Source organism: Laetiporus sulphureus, assembly GCF_001632365.1.
Source record: "Laetiporus sulphureus 93-53 unplaced genomic scaffold LAESUscaffold_8, whole genome shotgun sequence".
Lineage (NCBI taxonomy): Eukaryota > Fungi > Basidiomycota > Agaricomycetes > Polyporales > Laetiporaceae > Laetiporus > Laetiporus sulphureus.
In genome coordinates, this window is record NW_024468517.1 from 738,112 (window position 1) to 756,118 (window position 18,007).

Consider the following 18,007-nt stretch of genomic DNA (forward strand, 5'->3'; position numbering starts at 1 on the left):
CGGTGGCGCGCGACGCGTCGAGGATCGTAATCGCTTACATAAAAGTGGCTTGACGTGCTTACTAAGTGTCCTCGCCGCCTGTGCCTAACAAGACGCAGATACCAACTGTGAGCGAATGATATCTCGAACGTCGATCAGCGGCTGATAGTGTTCTAACAGAATCTGTCGACCTATCAAAGAAAGTCATCCCCATTCCACGGCCGGTACACGACAAACACAGAATGCCATGAAGAGTGAGTGTGTTGAGATTGCTCATCTGCATTTACTGATGGCTGGCTGAAGACATCACGGATGCCAAAAAGTGGCAGTGGTGGGGTAGGGAAAAGTGGGAGATTGCGGACCCAGGTTGGCAAATTTTTACATCCATTGGAGGAGTCAGTCCAACGATGTGGACGACAAGGATGCACCTTATGTCCTGTCTCTCTCTATGGATGAATCTGTGCTACCCGGATCCATGACAGATGACTTTCTCGTTTTGCCTTCTTATCAGCGCCTGTTCGCGCGGGCGTGGAAACTCTACTTGGAAGATCCTGATCGAGGGATACTTGTTACTGGGCAACCAGGAATTGGTATACCACAACGGTGATCACTATCGACGCACTAGCGACTAATATACTGCGTCTTGCCAGGTAAAAGTACCTGGTTGCGGTACGCCCTTATTCGGCTGCTGAAAAAGCAGCAAGTCGTCCTGTTCGCTCAAGACGAACGGTACCACCTGTTTTATCATGATTGTGTCTATACAATCTCAAGCGGCAAGTTGAGCAATGACTATCTGCCACGGCCTCCGGAGAACGGGTACTTCTGGGGCCTTATTGATTCCGACAAACGCGCTGTCCAACCCCATTCTGCACTGCTTGATTTGCCCATCTTCCCCGTTCAAGCCGCATCTCCGAACCGCATCCGGTACCGTCAATGGCTCAAGCAGCGGGAGGGATTTACGTGGGGGTTACCTCTGTGGACGCGAGAGGAGCTTGTGACAGGGGACACTAATTTCATATCTTCTGGTCAAGGCAGCGTTTATTTTTACTGTTTAATGCAGGCTCGAGCTTCAGAAAAGGTACAAAAGGCTGCGTGCAAAAGCGAAGAAGGCTCTCGAACGGAGCGAGGATCGTTCGCACCAAGCCGATGACGCTGTGGCTAACGTGCTGCAGATCAGTAGGAAGGAGGCGCCCATGAAGGCAAAGATCTTGGCTGCGCTCAACTATGCCATCGAGCTGTATGGCTACTCTGCACGTGACATCTATGCGGCGGTCTTTACCCCGAACGAGATGGCAGCGTCTTTTCACCAGGCATTGAATGATGCCTCCTTTAAGGATATTTTCAATATCCTTCCCCACACAAACACTACCAACCCAGACACATTGTCCCATTGGCTAGTGACTGTCGTCGTTTCTCCGAAGGATAGCATCAACTACAGTGACGACTTCGGCATCGACTCCAAGTCGAATCACATCATGGAGAAGCTCAAGGTCCACTTTGAGAAGGTTCAGCACGAAGAGGCACGTCAAATGATGATGAAGTGCCGCACGTTCGAGAGCGGGTCATTTCGCGGATTCATTTTCGAGAAAATAGCCCATAACTACCTGTCAGGTGCTGAGGACGTTCCCAATGCCCTCCCTCCCCTTGTCCCGATGCGCAAGTCAAAACGCAAGTCAAAACGCAAAACAGCCGCTGATGCGCCAGCTGCCGAATCGAAAACCGAAGCTGCGCTTGTATCGTTTTCGATGGCCGCATCGCCCCAGGAGTCTGATTTCCTTGACATCTTTCTTCCTGTTCGAGCTAAGGACATCAGGGTGGTTGACTTCCAGCATGACACGTTCAGCGAAGGAATCTGTCAATACTTCTACGCTGCGAGATCCCCCAACAGCCCGCTCTTTGACTCGTTCTTCGTCGAGCTCCAGGAGGACGTCGAAGTAGTCACAGCTATCATATGGTTGTTCCAAGTGACGCTCCGCGAGCGACATGAAGGGTCAACATCGGGATATCAACTGATTCAGAAGATCAAAGGATTGGCTCTCGCTCGAGCTCAGAAGCGTGCAAAACACGGCTTGGATCAATTCGCGATAGAGCAAGAAGTTAGTACGGTGGGATCAGGTGGGTGGGTCAGAAGAGGAAGCGGCCCGAGGTGACGATGCCACGAAAGAGGCAAAAGACCGTGTCGCAGCGACGTGCTGAGGTGGAATTAAAGTACGTTCTCGTCTGCCGGAGAGGACAGCGAAGAAACGTACTTGGGTGATGCCTGAGGGATGGGATAAGCATGAAGGGGAGGTATACGGTCAGCTGGTTCCCGACGGTACGTGTTGCGTCGAATTATCTGCCACATTTGCAATGCAGCTGAATCGTACATTTCTGACTAGGGTTTAGCGAGGGCTAACTGCTGTTTAGCACCGACATCTGCCTGCGATAGACCGTCGTATCGCATAATTCAACAGTCTCACAGATATTACTCATGTAGTTAATTCGATACCCAAGAACTTTGATACCCAAGAGAATTGAGGGACAGCAAATGGTTCGAGTGCCAAAGACGCCGGACCAATCGTGATCAGCCAGCCACTCGGCAACAGATTGCGCTGCGTTGCAATGTTGGTCCCAATCAACACGTCTCCATGTGTGCAAATCGTCAGCACCACCCACGAATCATAACACATACTTGGCGTCAAGCCGCCACTGTGACACCTAACCTCAAATTGGCAAGCGGGTTGCCCAATCAGGCCGCAGACGCCCCCAACGTCGCACACACACATTGTAACATCCAAACCGCCCATAACGTCGAGCTCCGTCGTGACGTACTTCTATCAATAATGTGAGATAAGACAGACCATGACCGTAACCATAAATGCGAATATCATTGATACAGTACAAATGCGCGATAAATAATAAGCAGATCCCGATCCACACGTAGAGACAAAAACATAAACTGAAGCGCAAGATCGAACGTGAGCATGAGCATGGCACCAAACACCCGTGCACGTACTGCACACACGCACGCGATACAAGAACCAAAATCTCAACAAGAAACAGAAACCGACCTGTCATCCACATGCAGGTCCGCCTCTACCAAAGACACAGCAGACGTCTGCGCAGAGAGCGACGTCGACAACGGCGGCGTCGGCGGACACGCTTCCGGTCCAGCAGGACGCAGCGTCGGCGACGACAACGACATCGGCAACTGCGGCTCCACCTGCATCTCAGGCATCTCCATAGTCTCCTGCTCCTGCTTCGACACGCGCCGCGAGCTCCGACGCGGTGGCGGCGACAGCGACGTCACGCCTTCAAGGTCAGGACACGACTCCAGCTCAGGCGCCATCACACTACTGCGCACCGGAGGGATAGGAATAGCAAGCGGGAGCGGGGGCGTCGGCGCGGAGCTCAAGAGAAGGTTCGTAGCGTCCTTCGTGAGCGTGACGATCGGCTCCCCGATGGGCGTCGAGGGTATAGGTATGGAGACGACGTACGGGTTGATCGTGGATGGCGCAGGCGATGGCGGCGATTGCGGGGAGACCGACGGCTGCGGCGAAGCAGACGGCCCTGGCGAGCTGAGCATGCGCAGGCGTTTTTTGATCGAGGACCGCGAAGGTGCCTGTGTCGTCTGTGTCGCCTGTGTCTCGGGCGTGGGCGGGAGAGGCCCGCTCGGTGGAGGATACGGCGGAGTGAGCTGTGACGACGCGGGCGACGACGGCGACGCAGGGATAGTCTCGAGTCCACTGCTCCCAATACTCCCGCTCCGCCTACTCCGATTCATCACCGTCCCAACGCTCATGCCATTTCCGGCAGCAGGCTCGTCAGGACGCGGTGGAAGCTCCGAGGACGGCGGCAGCTTCGGCGGTGATAGCGAAAGTCGATGGTTGCGCGATCGAAGCGACAGCGACGCGCGCAAGGAAGGCGACAGCGATGTCTTGTTACCATCAGGAAGCATCGAGTTCAGACTTGGTGAAGGCGACTCGTCCGCCGGCGTAGGCGGCAGCGCAATCAGCGGCGCAGGCCTCTGAGGCGGGGGCATCGACGCGCGATGTGCCGAGCGCGGCCGATGCTGGTGCTGATGCGTGTTCTGATGAACCAACAAACTCCCCCCACCACTTGCACTCCCACTCCCGCCCAAGCTCCCTCCACAACTACTCACACTCCGCGCGCTCGATCCCGACGCGCGCTTCGAAAAGTCACGCAAGCCACTCACGAAGCTATATGGACTCGACGGCGAACGGCTCAGACCCTCCTTCAAGTTCGCACCGCCCGTCTCCGCCGCGTACGGGTGTCTCTGCGCGCGAAAACTCACCGCGGAGCTCGACGCGTCCTCGGGCGGCGGCGTCAGCCGCGCGGTCTGCGAGCCCTGGCGCGACCACCGCTTCGGATTCGCACTCCCAACCATCTCCTCCGACCCATAACTCGACATGCTTGACAAGCTCGTGCGCGGCCGGCCCCCTCCGTCCTGAGCCTGTCCGAACGAGCTGCCCGTGCGCGGTGACGCCGGCGGGTTTGCCGCGAAGATCCAGCTCCCGTTCGGCTGCCGCAGCCCGAGGCCCGTCCCGGGTCCATTCCCATTGCTCACCCCAAGCCCAAAGCTCTCCGCCGTGCTCTCGTTTGCGTGCGTGTACGTCGACCTGCTCCCGTTCATCATGTTCCCATTAGCCCCGAATCCACTCTCAGACTTCCCCCGCCCATCCACCCCGCTTGCGGTATTTGCCCTCGGTCTTCTCGGCGCAGGTTGCAGCGCTGGCTCAGCTCCCGCTCCACGCATCGCCTGCATCGACAGATGGTTCCGTCCCCTCAGCAGTCCCGCATCGTAACTGCTGCCGAACGGCAGCCCCTCAATCATCTCCAGGTCTTTCTCTTGCAAAATCTTGATCTTCCGGTCAAGCACGATCGCAGGTGGTGCAGGCGGCTCCACAATTCGAGGTGTAGATGGGACAGATGCCGATGCAGAGGCACAGGCACAGGCGGAGGCGATCGACGCAGGCGTGCGTGGACGCGTCGCAGGCGACATTGGCCGTTCGCCACCCACGCGAAACATGCTCAACAGGCTCGAGCCGACACGCCCAAACGAGTCTTCGTGCTGGTGGCCGTGCCCTCCCAAATGCGTCGAAAGCGAGTGCGAGTGGGAATGCTGGTAATGGCTCATGTTGTCCGAGTCCACGTCCCACTCCGCCGTTGTCGTGGACACAGACGAGGGGGAGCGCGGCCGTGCACTCGCGCCCGATCCAGAGAAGAGGCCACGTAGCGCAGCGACCCCTCCCGTGCTCGCAGGGCTGCGCGTACCCGACGCAGAGCGCTGCGACCCGGTGGAACTCGCTAACGACGTCGATGTTTCCAAGGTCAGTCCATTGGACGTGGGCGAAAACGCACTAGGGGGAAATGAGCTGGAGGCCGGCGAGCCGGGCACGAGCATGCCCTGTGCTCGCATCGAGAGCATCACGTCCAAATCTCCTCGGGGCTCTGAGCCGCCCGACGGTGAATGTGGCATCACACCGAGCCCAGCACGAAGCGACCTGTCCTTCACGATGAGCGGCGTCCTCTGCTAGCAGCATGTCTCACGCACCTTTGGCTCAATACGGCCTGCTTAATCACCGCAATCAGCTCCTGCGCCTTCGTCGGGTCTGCAAAATGGAGCGCCATCTCTCTTCCTTCGCTATCCTTCCTTGTTCCCGTAACCCTGCTTCCCAGTCCTGCACCTTTGATCCGCACGATGCCGCGGCGCCCACCGACTTCTTCCTCGGCCACGAAGACGACGCTGTCCGCGCCGACCTCAAGGCGCTCCAGCTCGCCCTCGTCTGGTGAATTGTTCTTGAACAAATGCAGGCATGCCAGAGATGTCGTCGGGGAAGATGGCGTAGCAGCGGATGTAGATGAGGAAAGCACGAGAAAGCGCGGCTTCCATTGGCGAGCAAGAGTAAGCTTAAGAAGCGAAAGTGGAGCGTAGTGCCTGTGAAGGTCCGCACGCAGCTGGATGAATGGTTCTAAAGATGCAAGGGTACACCTCGGAGGCGGAAGTGCGAATGGAGGGGTGGGTGTTGTATTCGCGGTGCGGGGCTCTCCAGACGAGCCCTGGCCATGTTGTTCGTCGAAGAAGTTGTCGTCATCGTCTTCGCTAATACTGTGTGACTCGAGCAGGATGGGGTCGAGTCCGATGGACTGCGCGGCGGCATCACGGAGGCGCTCGCGCTCGGCATCCTCGTCGAGTTTTCTTGCCTCCGCCTCGGCACTGATTTCGATGACCTCGCCGAACATGAAGGGATTAGGTTCCGGCTGCGCCGCTGCCTTTTTCTTTGCACCTCTGCTGCTTTTTGGCCGCGCAAAGGAGAGTAGGAGGCTATTGCGGGCTCGCTTGGGGAAGGAGGAGAGGGGTTGCGACGAAGAGCTCGTGCCGACCACCATGGGAGAAGAGTCGCCGTCGTAAGTGAGAAAGGAGCCAGAGCCGGTGGGGTGTGCGGTGAAGGGGTCGGTGGTGCGGGAAGGTTGAAGAGAGGAGCGGCGGGAGGAACGGGAGAATGGGCGGTCGTCGCGGTCTGGCTGTTTGCTGGCCCTGCGTGAGGGGCCTGCATCATCGAGGGACGAGAAAAAGAGCGGCCGCGTAAAGACGGCAGACGAGGTGGGGCGAGAGGCCATGTGGGCAAGTAGAGAGCTAGGAGGACCTGGGTAGTTGTTAGAGGCGAGGAGGGAATTACAGATCTGGGTGCGTGGGCGTCAGAGTCTGACGGAAAGATGGGCGCGCACGGACGCCTGATGCGGAGCAGCGCTCACCTGGAAAAGGGCGATTGATTCAGAGCATCCTACGGAGGGGGAGGGGAGCGACACGAGGCCAGCGCGGTGCTAAGAGAGCGTCGAGAGCGCGAACCAGGGGAGTATATATCCACGTGACCTCCATTTAATTAGCCTCACCAGGAACCCGCGCACAACACTCCATCGCCCGACCATGACCGGAGAGTGCGCCTCGGACACTGCCTCCCTCGAACGCACCCGCGAGGATCCACACGGCAGTCTTTATGACCCACGGATCCGCCCCAGGACAACAGTATCCGGCAACCCGCCGGGGGGTTGTCATTGCTGCGCGCATGCCCGGTGACAGCCATAGTTCTCAGCTGCTTCTTCATTTCCTCCTTGCCCTTCTTCCTGATAGAGTTGGCTGTGCGCACAGCATCTGTAGCCTACAGGACGAACGAATAGCCTTTTGCGCCGGCGCTGTCCTAAACAGGCAGGCGTTCAAAAAATTAGTTGATCCCCTCGCGTACCTCTTCCCGCGAGCATCAGTCTAGCTGGTCCTGGTTAGTCAATTCAAGTGACGTCTTGTGGCTGAATTCGCGGTTTCGCTAGCGCTCCTCACTAGGGTGCAGAAGTAGTCGTCGGAGCATCGGCCACAGGCTCCTTGGCACGACACCAAGGTAGAACCATCGCTGGCGGCGACAACGATGCGAACAGAACCGTGGCGAGCAGATCCGAGGGGGAGGAAAAGAAAATTTGTTCCAATCCAAAGCAATAGGTCGCCTTTATACGTGAGTCGGTGACACGCGTGAAGAGCAACAAAATGTGAAACAGAGCCAAGGACGAAGCTGTGAAGAATGCTTTGTGGCCATCGAGAGGGATTCGAGGGGAGACTTCATCCTGTTATAGGGTCAGTATTCAACCGGCACATTGAACACCGCTACATAGTGCTCTGGATATCAATCTTTCCGTGAACATTCCGTCCCGTCAACGCCCATAAGTCGTCAAAACAGATGTTCCCAAACAACGAGAAATGAGCGAGACATGGTCTCATCATACACATACCGATGGCGAACCGTTTGCCTGGCACTGTGACAGTGGCGAGCGCCACCGGACATTTGGATGGCGTGTGCCGCCAAGATCCCGGTGGGCTTAGGCGTTTACGTACGCGAACATGAACCCAGGTTCAAGATCATGGTGGCGCCCAATGTTCCGCCGCCGCCATGCACGTCGACACGCTTGCAACGCCATTTTTGCCAAGCTCCGAGGTTTCCGAGGTTATTGTGCAAGAGAGACGCGCCCTGTCAACGACGGAAGCAGCATCTCATGCTCTTGCACCGAAACCTGCAGCCGTGACCATCCATGCTCGAACGCGAGTCTCCAGCACCGCCGTCGCTTCTTGTTTTCGCTGAGGCCGAACCTCATTTTCCTTTGGCGTTCGTCAGTGGCCTCTGAGGCACCCAAGATCACCTCCGGTCCCCCTGCAGTCCAGTTTTGCACACCTCCACCTTCATCGAGCGCCCCCTGGCGCCCACGATCAAAGAAGCACAAGCGCCGACTCGTTCTCCTTGCGATGGAGGCTCAACAAGCATTTTCTGCAAGCCAGACGCCACCTGGTCCTACGTTGCTGCTTGACTCGACCCGCCGTATACTCGCAGGACGGCGAGGCCAGACCCAGCCATTTGATACGCAGTTGATCGACAGCCCGAGCAGTTCAATTCTGCTGCTTACGGTCAAAATGGCTCTATCATACCCGCTTCGACGAGTACAGCAGTTTTCAGACCATTCCCCCTTCCGGGTGCTGATGACGCCTGGTCTCTTACGATTGTGTAGTGTACATATAATATCTGGAGAGGTCTCCATCGTTCAGCTGCATGCTGTAATAATACTCGTTTTTGAAAATAAATGGGTCGGGTGCATAAGCGAGTCGTCGAAGGAACAGGGTTCAAAGGGGGCCGTTCTGCGAGCCGACTCTTTACAATGTGCGAGGGATGAGCACAAGACCGGGCCACAACCTGCGACACCTCGCCGGATGCTTGGTGTCGACCTTTCATTAATCTAAAGTCCTAATGCACGTCTTGCTAAAGGGGCGAAGGCAACGGCAACGTCTTCACTCGAAAGGAACTTTCCCCGAGGGGAACCTCATTCCTACTATATCGAAGATATCATGTACGAATTACACTTGCAGTAACTTCAACACTAATACATCACAGCAATGCGACAAGACACAAAACACACGACATCACGCGAAGCTATTTTCCACATCAGCACTGTCCTCTCCCGCCTCGAGGTTCGCGAACTGCATCGAGGACAAGTCTCATCAGCACCTCCATCTCACATGTACATGCACAAAGGACACTCACCGAGAGGAACGCCGCCGGCCGATGCTCTTCCGCCCAGAACGGCAACGGGGTATCCAACGTCATCGAGTAGTGCATCGACGGCGACCACAGCTGCGTCAGCCCGATCCCATAGTTCCACACCCTGCCCTCCGGCACAAGCGTCATCCCCAGCACCCGGTCCGACAGCAGCAGCTGCACGCGCTCAGACATGTTCGGGTTGAACCCTGCCGGATTGGGAGATGTGTCCATATTCTTTCTGCCCCATTCGAACCCGGCGACCGTGACCGAATGCGCGGAGAGCGACACAGAGCCCGGCGTGAACGCGCATGTCAGACAGATAGATGATGAGCCCCATTCAGGGTGCTCCGCCATCAGCTTCGCCTGCGTCGTCACGTCCGTCGGCGGAAGATTAGGCATCTCTAGCGCTTGCGTCTTGATCCACCCGAGAGGCTCGAAGTCTTTGAGCAAAAAGTCGTCCTTCGGCAGCTGCGATGGTAGCTCCACGCTGTTGTTGTTTCCTCGCTGAGGAACCCAAGCGATTGCCTGTACGATGATGGTTAGCAGAGTGCACGACAGCCGGCATGGTCGCTACTAACCTTTACCTCCTTGACTTGCTTGTTGTCGGGAGGAGACACGCCGTACAGGAAGGCCGCAACTTGCGTGCGCAGGTCCGCAGAGGTGACAAATGCGCGCAAGATGTTCTTCGGAAGTACGTAGGTGTACGAACCAGCGTCGTCCCTGACCTCGTCGTTGGAGACATAGATGTGCTGAAGACGAAGAGGCAAATGCGTCGCAGAGATCGCGCGCACACGCCAGTCGGACTTGCTACTGAATACTTGCTGCTCGTAGTTTGTCGCTGTGAGAGCACTGGCGTCAGACTGGATCACAGTACTGAGGTAGAAGTACGCTTACTTGTCACAGTCTGGATGGCATCACCATGAATGTTGGTGGTTTGCCTAATAAAACGAGTTAATGACTGAAGGCGGTCAAATATCAAGTGCACTTACGTCTGTATGGCAGTGACCTGACTCTGTGCCTCAGAGCTCTTCTCCAACTCCGCCATCTGCTGGCGCTGCACGGATGGTGCGGCAATCTCCTGACCGAGGATGATATCTCGGATCTCGCTTGCTGTCAGCGATGCGATGTTCACACTGTTGCGCTTGCCGAAGTCCTTGAGTGGGATGTGAGAAACACCGCATATCAACATAACAGCACCTGACTTACAGCCAGAATTAGATCCTTCAAAGCAACCTCGACCTTAATCCATTCTTCGTCAGACAACGATGGCCAGACGAAGTGCGGTTCTGTAATAGTGTTCTTGTCTGGCCGGAGGACGATCTTGGCTTTCTCGTTGTTCACGTGCAGACCACGTAGCAGGAGAATGAGACGGGAGAACGCTGTGTAACTGGAGATGCTCTTGAGCCAGTCGTCTGAAACAGATATTAGCTAGTCTGATCTTGTGACTCGACCGTTGTAAACTCGCCGTATAGATTGAACAGCACCATCTGCGGTTGAGTAGCACGCTATGGCGAAGTAGTATCAGCGTGCTGGCCAAATGTACCAGGAATGCGGCACCTACCAGGATCAGGTCTCCAAACTTCTCCATCTTCATGCAAGCCTGGAACGGCAGCTGCAACTCGCTGCCCTTGATGACAATGTTCGGGAAGTCGAGCAAATGGACCTCAAGAGGATCCAACATGCCCTTACGGGTCACAATAACTTGCTTGGGCTGTTCTTCAACCGGCAACGATCGCACCAGAGCTGCAACTTCCTCAGCAGTCTTCCACTTCGCTAGCTGACCTAGTCGCTTCTGGCCTGCCCAGACACTGGTGTGGATGATCTTCAAGAAGAGTTGACCGGAGCGCGGGTTGAAGATGAAGATGGCACCGTCTGTTATAGAGGTCAGTCAGTACGCAACAACCAGCGTGCTACGTGGTTGACTCACTGATTGGCTTGGTTGTCAAGTTACCCTCGAATGTCTTGTGACTACGAAAAAGATTAGCAAACTGTAGTTGACATCTCACTGACTACACTTACATGGTGACCCGATACACATTCGTGTCGTCAACGAACCCTGCCAAAATCCATGAGCGCAAAGTCGAGACATGACGCTCTAGTACTTACAAATGATTTGATTTGAGAACAGCTCCGAGTAGTTCTGACTGTTGAGATACGGCTCCGTCGGCTCTGAAGAGTAGAGCTGAAGACCCTTGCGGATGCGCTCCCGTAGCACGTGGCAAGCCGGATTCGCCTTCATGATCTTCGCCATCGCCTGTTGGATGAGCGGCTTCATGCCCGGGAACCAATTACCATACGCCGACCACAGATTGTACGACAGATCCATGCCGATCATGACACCCGTTGGTGACGGGTAGATACTCATGGAATCGGAGATCTACAGATCAAAAGTCAGATACATTTCGTCAAGTTGAGCTTACAATGTACTCACGTAGTCCAAGAACTTAGCACGCGTGTAGCGCTCGATATCGTGGGTATCGAAGTCTCCCCAACGCAATTGTACATCAATCCAGTACTTGTTGGACGTCGTTCCATCAAGCACATCCTTGCTCTGCATAGAATTGCATAAGTTAAAATTCGCGATACCCGGCTAACGGCTGACTTACATCTGTGACGAGCGAAGGTCTTGAGATGTTCCACTGCAGAAGATATCGTTAGATCCACATATTAACTTCCAAGAATCGTGACTTGAGATGACTCACTTTATACGCGGAGAATAAGAGGATGTCGGCGCAAGAGGAGTTCATCTTGTAACTCTTACGAGGATGAATCGTCTCCTTCTGCACGGTCTCAATTTGCAGAGGCTCCAGCTCCTGATCGAATACTTGACACTAAATAAAGAAATGAATTGGTTATACAAAACCCATAGCATCGGCAGAGCTCTTACCAGATCCATAACCACACTCTCGTGGACTGTAAAGGTAAGTCAGAAAATGAACACTAGGGATAAGCATCAAAGCACATACTCTTCTGCCACAAGTGCGCACGGAAGATCTGGATCAAACTGATTTTCAAGGTCGGGATCTTGCCGTGCATGAAGATACCGGTCAGATCAAGCTGGACTTGGAAACCGACGTAGACATTGGCACGGTTGATGGTAGGACTCCACCAGAGCGTGAAACGACGGTTGGGAATTTGGTTCAAACCAGATCGTTGGGCATTCGTCAACTTCTTGTACCGCATGGACTCCTCGAAACCGGACGCCTTCTCCCAGAAGAGACCTACGGTAAAAATGTCAAATTTTGCACCGAATATATAATGACGAGTATGAACTCACCCTCCCACGTGGGGAAGTAGGTTCCCTTGAACAACGTGTGCTCAAGAATGCCTTCGACACCCCCGAGTGCAGCAATTACATCGACTCGATAGTTATTGAGCTGCCAAAGCTTGCCATCATGGCGCTGCGACGTCCACCAGAAGGGGTTGCTGGAACAAGTGATGAGGAAACTTATGTTCGGAAGCGTGGAAAGTACTTACTGCTTCAGGAGCTGGTACTGCTTCCAGTCGGTTCGTACACGCCATCCGCGATCGTACGCCAACGTATGACGGTCCTTCTGGAACAAGGTGTTGATACGCGGAATACCACGATCCCAACTATCCTCCAGATCCTCGAGTGTCAGACGACGGTTCTGGGCGTTCGCCTCCTTGCGCTTCATCGAGTACTCGGACCACACACGAGCAGAATCCAGGAACTCCGCCTCCCACGGTTGCAGGTAGCGATACAAATTAGGGATTAGTTGATCCTCCTCATGCGACATACCCGCCCTGAAGTGTGTCACTAACGAACTGCGTCAGCGATGCAATGCAGTCGACAAAGCGAATAAAACCTACCTCCAACGTCCGTCTGCTTAGACCAGCGGAGATCACTTTGAGGAATCAAGACATGACCCATGGACAACATGCCCAGTCCACCCAGTTCCTAGCACGAAACATTAATCAGGCTTCATGGTCACCATCAAATGAGGAACATACCTTTGGTGTATAGAATACGACCGGCGGGAAACGAGACGGCATCTTACTATTCAACCCGATCTTGACACGAGTCTGAATCTTGTTCTCCGCCTTCACAAGAGCATCCAACAGCTCGTTCGTGTGGATGACCGCTTCTCGGTAGTAGGTCATCAAACCGATGAGTGCAGTGTTCCACTTGTTGACGATCTTGGAGAATGTCGTCGAACCGGAACTCATGAGGACTTGCCGAATCCTGTTGTTAAACTGCTGGACACCATCATCAGATACACGCAAGAACGCCTGAGCAGTGCGCTCTTTTGTCTGCTCGTTTGTCAAGTTCCAGACTGCATCTTTCAGCGAGAACTGCTCGCCGCTGAGCGTCCTAATCTTGGGGAGGATCCGAACCTCGAAACCGCACATGGAGAACAGTAGCTGCGGATTGTCCTTAGAGTACACACTGACGAAAGTGTCCTCCCAGTCGATAGTCGTAAGTGAGCGCGGGAGACTCTGCTTGACGTTCCAGAAGACTGCACGGCCCAAGTTTACGTCGTGCTTGATGAGTCGCATGCGACAGTCTCGCGGCCAGCAACGCTTGTTGTTGTAGCCAATAACGTTGTTGTTGGTCGGATCAGGGTTCGCACTCAGATACCGTTGAATCAGGTCGCGCGACTCCTCCGCGGTGAAACGGAAGAGAATGTGCAGCCTATCGACGTAACGAGAGTAGAGACGGATCGGATGGCGCGTCTCGGTGGCGGAGTCACGGTATTGCAGGAAGTTGTTGGGCATCTGGGGAGGACCAGCCATCTCACTTGCGCGCTGCAGACCGAGTATCAACAAGTCGAGAACCAGACCGTAGTACTGGAAGACGAAAGCAGAGAACTGCAAGCCACGGATCAAGCCATAGGCATTAGTGTGTGCCATGTCTGAACGACCGCTTGTCAGTATTCTTCCTACAAAACGAATCATACTGCTTACCCTTGTATGTCAGGACTGTGTTGTTCTTGGCTGTGATATAGTCCGCGAGGTTGTGATCCAAAATGAGCCGCAAGAGACGGTTAAGCAAAGTCAAGTCGATCTTCTCGTATACCTTGGATAACACGGTCTCCATCATCACGTTGCACTCTCCCTCACTCGTCTCCCAGATGTCGGTCAAGTTGTTGATGCCTTGGCACCACTTGTAGACGAGCAATGGAGGAGGCTCAGTATCTGCAGGCTTGATCCACGCAGGGAACAGTCCACGTTTGTCGGCCTCGAAGAACAAAAACTGGTCGAGATAGGCATCCGTGATCTTCTCCACCGGCTCGATGTCGTAACAAGGGATAAGCTTGTCATAGGTGTCGAAGAACTCAATACCAGCCTCTTTGAATGCTCTCTGCGTCAAGAGCAGACGCTTTATACGAGACAGACACTCGTGTGGATTGTCATACGCCTGCTCGATGAGGGCCAGCTCCTCACGCTGCGACTGGTTCAGACGACCTTTAACCGAGTAAGCCTCCTTGAGCTTCTCAAGCGCAAGAACGAGCAGCTTCGTGTCGTGCTTATAGTTCAACGGCGGGAATGGAATGGGCGAGAACTTTCGGCTCTCCAGCCAGTGCACCGTAGCAGTGTAAATCGCCACTGCCTCTTCAGCACTGACATATGGACCATCCTTGAGGTAGCCGTGTTGACGCTCCTGTTCCGCTTTCAGGTAAAGCCGGGTCAAACGGCCAAGGTTCTTCTTCACGACAGCCTTATCGACGGTCGCGCCCCGCCGAATGCGCTCACGGTTGTAGTGGGCAACGGACGTCCACCAGTCGGCTTTGCTCTTGATGTACCGTAGGATGATATTTTCGATCGCGGTCGGCATACCAGGAACCTTCCACGGGACTGAAGGCGAAAATTTAGAACATATTTGGAGATCGAGCATACAATAAAAACGTACTGTTGGCTTTCCAGCAGCGCCATGCCTCCGATAGATGTTGCAGAATAGTCTTCGACTTGTTTTGCTTGATCGACTCGGGCATCATGTCGAGAATATCGTGCATTACGGCGGCACGGAGCTCGAGGTCGTAGTGCGACTCTACACGCTGTTTCGTGACCGTCTTTGCGATTCCCTTGCTGTTGCGGCCCTCGAATTGACGTGCGAGGAGATTGCCAAGCCTGCCAGCAGAATGAGACAAGCGTTCCAGAGATCTCCGGAGAAGTGAACGTACCATCTCTCCAACAGAGGCACAATACCGCGCATGAAGAATAACCAGACGCGCCAGCCAGGTGCCCAGAAGCCGCACCCAGGGCCCTTGCCAACAGGACCAGTGTTGAAGCGGTAGTAGATGAGGTGCTTCAGGTCTTTGGTCATACGTACTTGTCTCATCAGCTGCAATAAGAGGACACTCAGTAAATGATAGCCTCGAAACCGAATAGACGAGGCACTAACCTTGTACTTGTAACGATACATTCCAGTGAGAGCACCAATGTGTGCGAAGATGTATTGCAGCGCGTCGGCCAATTGGAAAGCATCGACATTTCCGAGTCGGAACTGCACATGCGCATCGACGACCAGCTTGGTGAGACGCAAAATCTCACGGCAAAGGTGGAATGCATTTCCGAATCGCGACTTCTTACGCTCCTTGGTTGTCAACGTCTTCACCGGCTTGAGATTCATGTTGTAATCCAAGTGCAAATAATTCAAGTTCTGCCAACAGAACGTCAGACACCCTAGAAACTAACTAAGAGCAAAAACGCACCTTGCGGTGAATGAGGAGATTCAGCATATTGTAACCTTGCCGGCAGACCTGAAGACCAGCCTCGACCCAATCAAGGCGAGTCGTCTGGAAGAATTTCGTCGCCTTCAACTGCCTGAACAGATTTTTCTTTGTCATCGCCTTCTCTGGCCGTGTCTTCAGCTCGTTCAGGACAAAGCACTTGAGTAACTTCTGATACGACACGCGGACCTTCACCGGCTGATTGGGCGGACAATGCTCAAGATACCAGTTCTTCACGAGTGGCACATCCTGCGCACGCCGCATGCGTCCGGATCGGCGGTTGTATGGATCAGGCGCCCACCAAAGGGCGATAGCATCTGCAGTGATGTCGTTCTCCAGTGGCTTATCTTCAAGGAACGGCTCGATCTCTTCTGGTAATTCGAAGTCATCGTCATCCGCATCGTTCGGGCCAAAGATTGCGTCCTCGTGCGATGCCAATGGTGCGTTCTTCGGCGTAAACCCGCGAAGAGAGATTGGGTTGATCAGAGGGTCGAAATAGAAAGCAGGCAGATCGGGATCGTCGGTACGGATGTATACGTTCTTCGGTGTGTGGTAGGGAGAAATGTGCACGGAGCGTGGTAACGAGTTGTAGAGGTGAGGGAAGGCGACCTTGTATTCCGTCCGAATCTGCTGACGGATGATGACCTTGTTGATATCATTGAACTCGTTCCAATCTTCGTCGAACGTGTCCATATCCCGGTACAACGGCTCAAACTTTGGACCACCAGGGATTGCCACGTTCAAAGCCTTTGCCGTGAAGAACGACTTCTTGTCGAACAAATAGCTGGAATTGCTATCTGTGTGGTCTGACAAGAGTGTCCGCCCTAAGCGGTACAGGTTCGCCATAATAGGCAGCGTCAGGTTCCAATACCTGTACGACGGCCCATTGACGTGAGGAGTATCAAGAAGGGGCTTCGGATCGTAGAACCACTCGCAGATGGCGGCATCCTCCTCATCATCAAGTTCGAGCTGAATCGCTTCGAGAGGCTCGACATCCAGGACATTGTCGCCATAGTCGAGAGGGGGCTCCTCGTCATCGAATGGCGGGAAGCGCATACGCTTGAAATGCCTACGGTCGCGCTTCTCTCTCCGCATCGCAAGCCACATACTGCTCCACTGCGCGTGATATACTGGTTCGATAACTCGCGGAATCTCGTTGACGAACGTGATCGCACCGGTGATGTGGTAGAGCACCGGCACTTCACGAACTTGCTCCCAAGGGTAAGGAATGTTTTCGAGCAGCTTCATGACGGCATGTGGAACGTACTTGAGGGCACCCAAATGTACACGCTTGTCGTTTCTGAACTTGCGATTGCTCATGTCGCCGTGGTCCTTGATGATTTTTCGCACATGCTCGGGAGGGAGATCCTAGACCAAAATCAGTGTGAGTTACTTTTGTAGCAATACTGACTGCACGCACCTGCTTGCCCATATCAACAAATCCTCCCTTGCGCTTCTCCCCATAGCGCTTTTTCTGCATCTGGATCCATTTTTGCGACTTTTGCGCTAGCACTTCAGGAGGCATCCTCGAGCCCTGGGCGTTGCTAAAACCTTGCGGTGGCAGCATGCCAGGTGGTGGAGGAGGCATGCCGGGCATTCCTGGGGGTGGTGGAGGCAATCGTGAGCCCATGCCAGGCGGAGGAAATGGCATTCCTGGTGGATAACTCATGGTGGTCGTCGGTCAAGGAGCGCTCGTGCGCTTACCAACAACGCGTCTTGATCATGAATAAGCGCCAGCTGGGTACGAACCTTTAACCTCCGCAAGCAATCGTATCAGCGGAGTTCGTACTTTATTACACCGGGGGCATGAGCCCATGATTCCACCGGGAACATTTTAGACACATTGTGACAACAGTCTAAATAATCACGCAATGTTTTCGGTGTATACATTTTGAAATCATTTTTAATGTTTTAAGCATCAGCATTATGGGACAATTTTGATAACATTCATAATGATACCCGAATCAGGCCCCAATGTTGCTGCTGATAGCATTCAAGCAATATTGCAGAAATATCTTGAACATTTCTCGAGGGAACATTTTAAATGATATTCCTGAGGGGCCATGATGTTGTCAAGATGCTCCCACTGGGTTCATTGTGATCGTATAAATTGTATTACCATATATAGTAATGTGCTAACCAGATTAGGACATCCCTGATGCGTTCAAGATGATCCCAGCCGGCACATGATGGAAAACATCTGGCACTCATTGTAACCTCACCTTAATCACATTTGTAATGTACACTTAAGGTCCATTCAAA

The 18,007-nt window shown here is 54.1% G+C and overlaps 3 protein-coding genes across 3 annotated transcripts; 1 reads left to right on the forward strand and 2 right to left on the reverse strand.

Annotated features, from left to right (window-relative positions):
• Positions 1-109: 109 nt before the first annotated feature.
• On the forward strand, positions 110-2,488 carry LAESUDRAFT_810943 (uncharacterized protein). Its single transcript, XM_040914272.1, has 7 exons — positions 110-233; positions 283-345; positions 401-569; positions 630-939; positions 1,040-2,094; positions 2,189-2,293; positions 2,358-2,488. Exons 2-7 carry the CDS (start codon positions 292-294, stop codon positions 2,372-2,374), a joined length of 1,710 nt encoding a protein of 569 aa, XP_040767077.1. The 5' UTR covers positions 110-233; positions 283-291; the 3' UTR covers positions 2,375-2,488.
• A 390-nt stretch (positions 2,489-2,878) lies between these two features.
• Positions 2,879-6,813, reverse strand: LAESUDRAFT_548819 (uncharacterized protein). The gene is made up of 4 exons (XM_040902891.1): positions 6,736-6,813; positions 5,534-6,685; positions 2,975-5,483; positions 2,879-2,917 (listed from the first exon to the last, which is right to left on the reverse strand). Exons 2-3 carry the CDS (start codon positions 6,598-6,600, stop codon positions 3,008-3,010), a joined length of 3,543 nt encoding a protein of 1,180 aa, XP_040767078.1. The 5' UTR covers positions 6,601-6,685; positions 6,736-6,813; the 3' UTR covers positions 2,879-2,917; positions 2,975-3,007.
• Positions 6,814-8,872: 2,059 nt separating this feature from the next.
• Positions 8,873-17,429, reverse strand: LAESUDRAFT_810945 (pre-mRNA-processing-splicing factor). Its single transcript, XM_040914273.1, has 26 exons — positions 17,166-17,429; positions 15,728-17,113; positions 15,418-15,675; positions 15,197-15,357; positions 14,926-15,143; positions 13,980-14,870; positions 13,026-13,927; positions 12,885-12,972; positions 12,531-12,831; positions 12,331-12,479; positions 12,020-12,274; positions 11,941-11,966; positions 11,756-11,884; positions 11,660-11,692; positions 11,485-11,604; positions 11,160-11,430; positions 11,073-11,109; positions 10,981-11,021; positions 10,615-10,925; positions 10,519-10,558; positions 10,260-10,465; positions 10,043-10,206; positions 9,948-9,991; positions 9,632-9,891; positions 9,057-9,578; positions 8,873-8,992 (listed from the first exon to the last, which is right to left on the reverse strand). Exons 1-26 carry the CDS (start codon positions 17,412-17,414, stop codon positions 8,936-8,938), a joined length of 7,119 nt encoding a protein of 2,372 aa, XP_040767079.1. The 5' UTR covers positions 17,415-17,429; the 3' UTR covers positions 8,873-8,935.
• Positions 17,430-18,007: the final 578 nt, after the last annotated feature.

Excerpts from the sequence above, each read along its gene's own strand:
- LAESUDRAFT_810943 (XM_040914272.1), top strand. The coding sequence starts at position 292 with ATGCCAAAAAGTGGCAGTGGTGGGGTAGGGAAAAGTGGGAGATTGCGG. Across the intron at positions 346-400 it reads GTGGGAGATTGCGGACCCAG|GATGCACCTTATGTCCTGTC; the intron begins GTTGGCAAATTT and ends GTGGACGACAAG. Across the intron at positions 570-629 it reads TACTGGGCAACCAGGAATTG|GTAAAAGTACCTGGTTGCGG; the intron begins GTATACCACAAC and ends GCGTCTTGCCAG.
- LAESUDRAFT_548819 (XM_040902891.1), bottom strand. The coding sequence starts at position 6,600 with ATGGCCTCTCGCCCCACCTCGTCTGCCGTCTTTACGCGGCCGCTCTTT. Across the intron at positions 5,484-5,533 it reads CAGGCCGTATTGAGCCAAAG|GTCGCTTCGTGCTGGGCTCG; the intron begins GTGCGTGAGACA and ends CGTGAAGGACAG.
- LAESUDRAFT_810945 (XM_040914273.1), bottom strand. The coding sequence starts at position 17,414 with ATGAGTTATCCACCAGGAATGCCATTTCCTCCGCCTGGCATGGGCTCA. Across the intron at positions 11,022-11,072 it reads AATGTGTATCGGGTCACCAT|TCACAAGACATTCGAGGGTA; the intron begins GTAAGTGTAGTC and ends TCTTTTTCGTAG. Across the intron at positions 10,559-10,614 it reads AGTTTGGAGACCTGATCCTG|CGTGCTACTCAACCGCAGAT; the intron begins GTAGGTGCCGCA and ends ACTTCGCCATAG.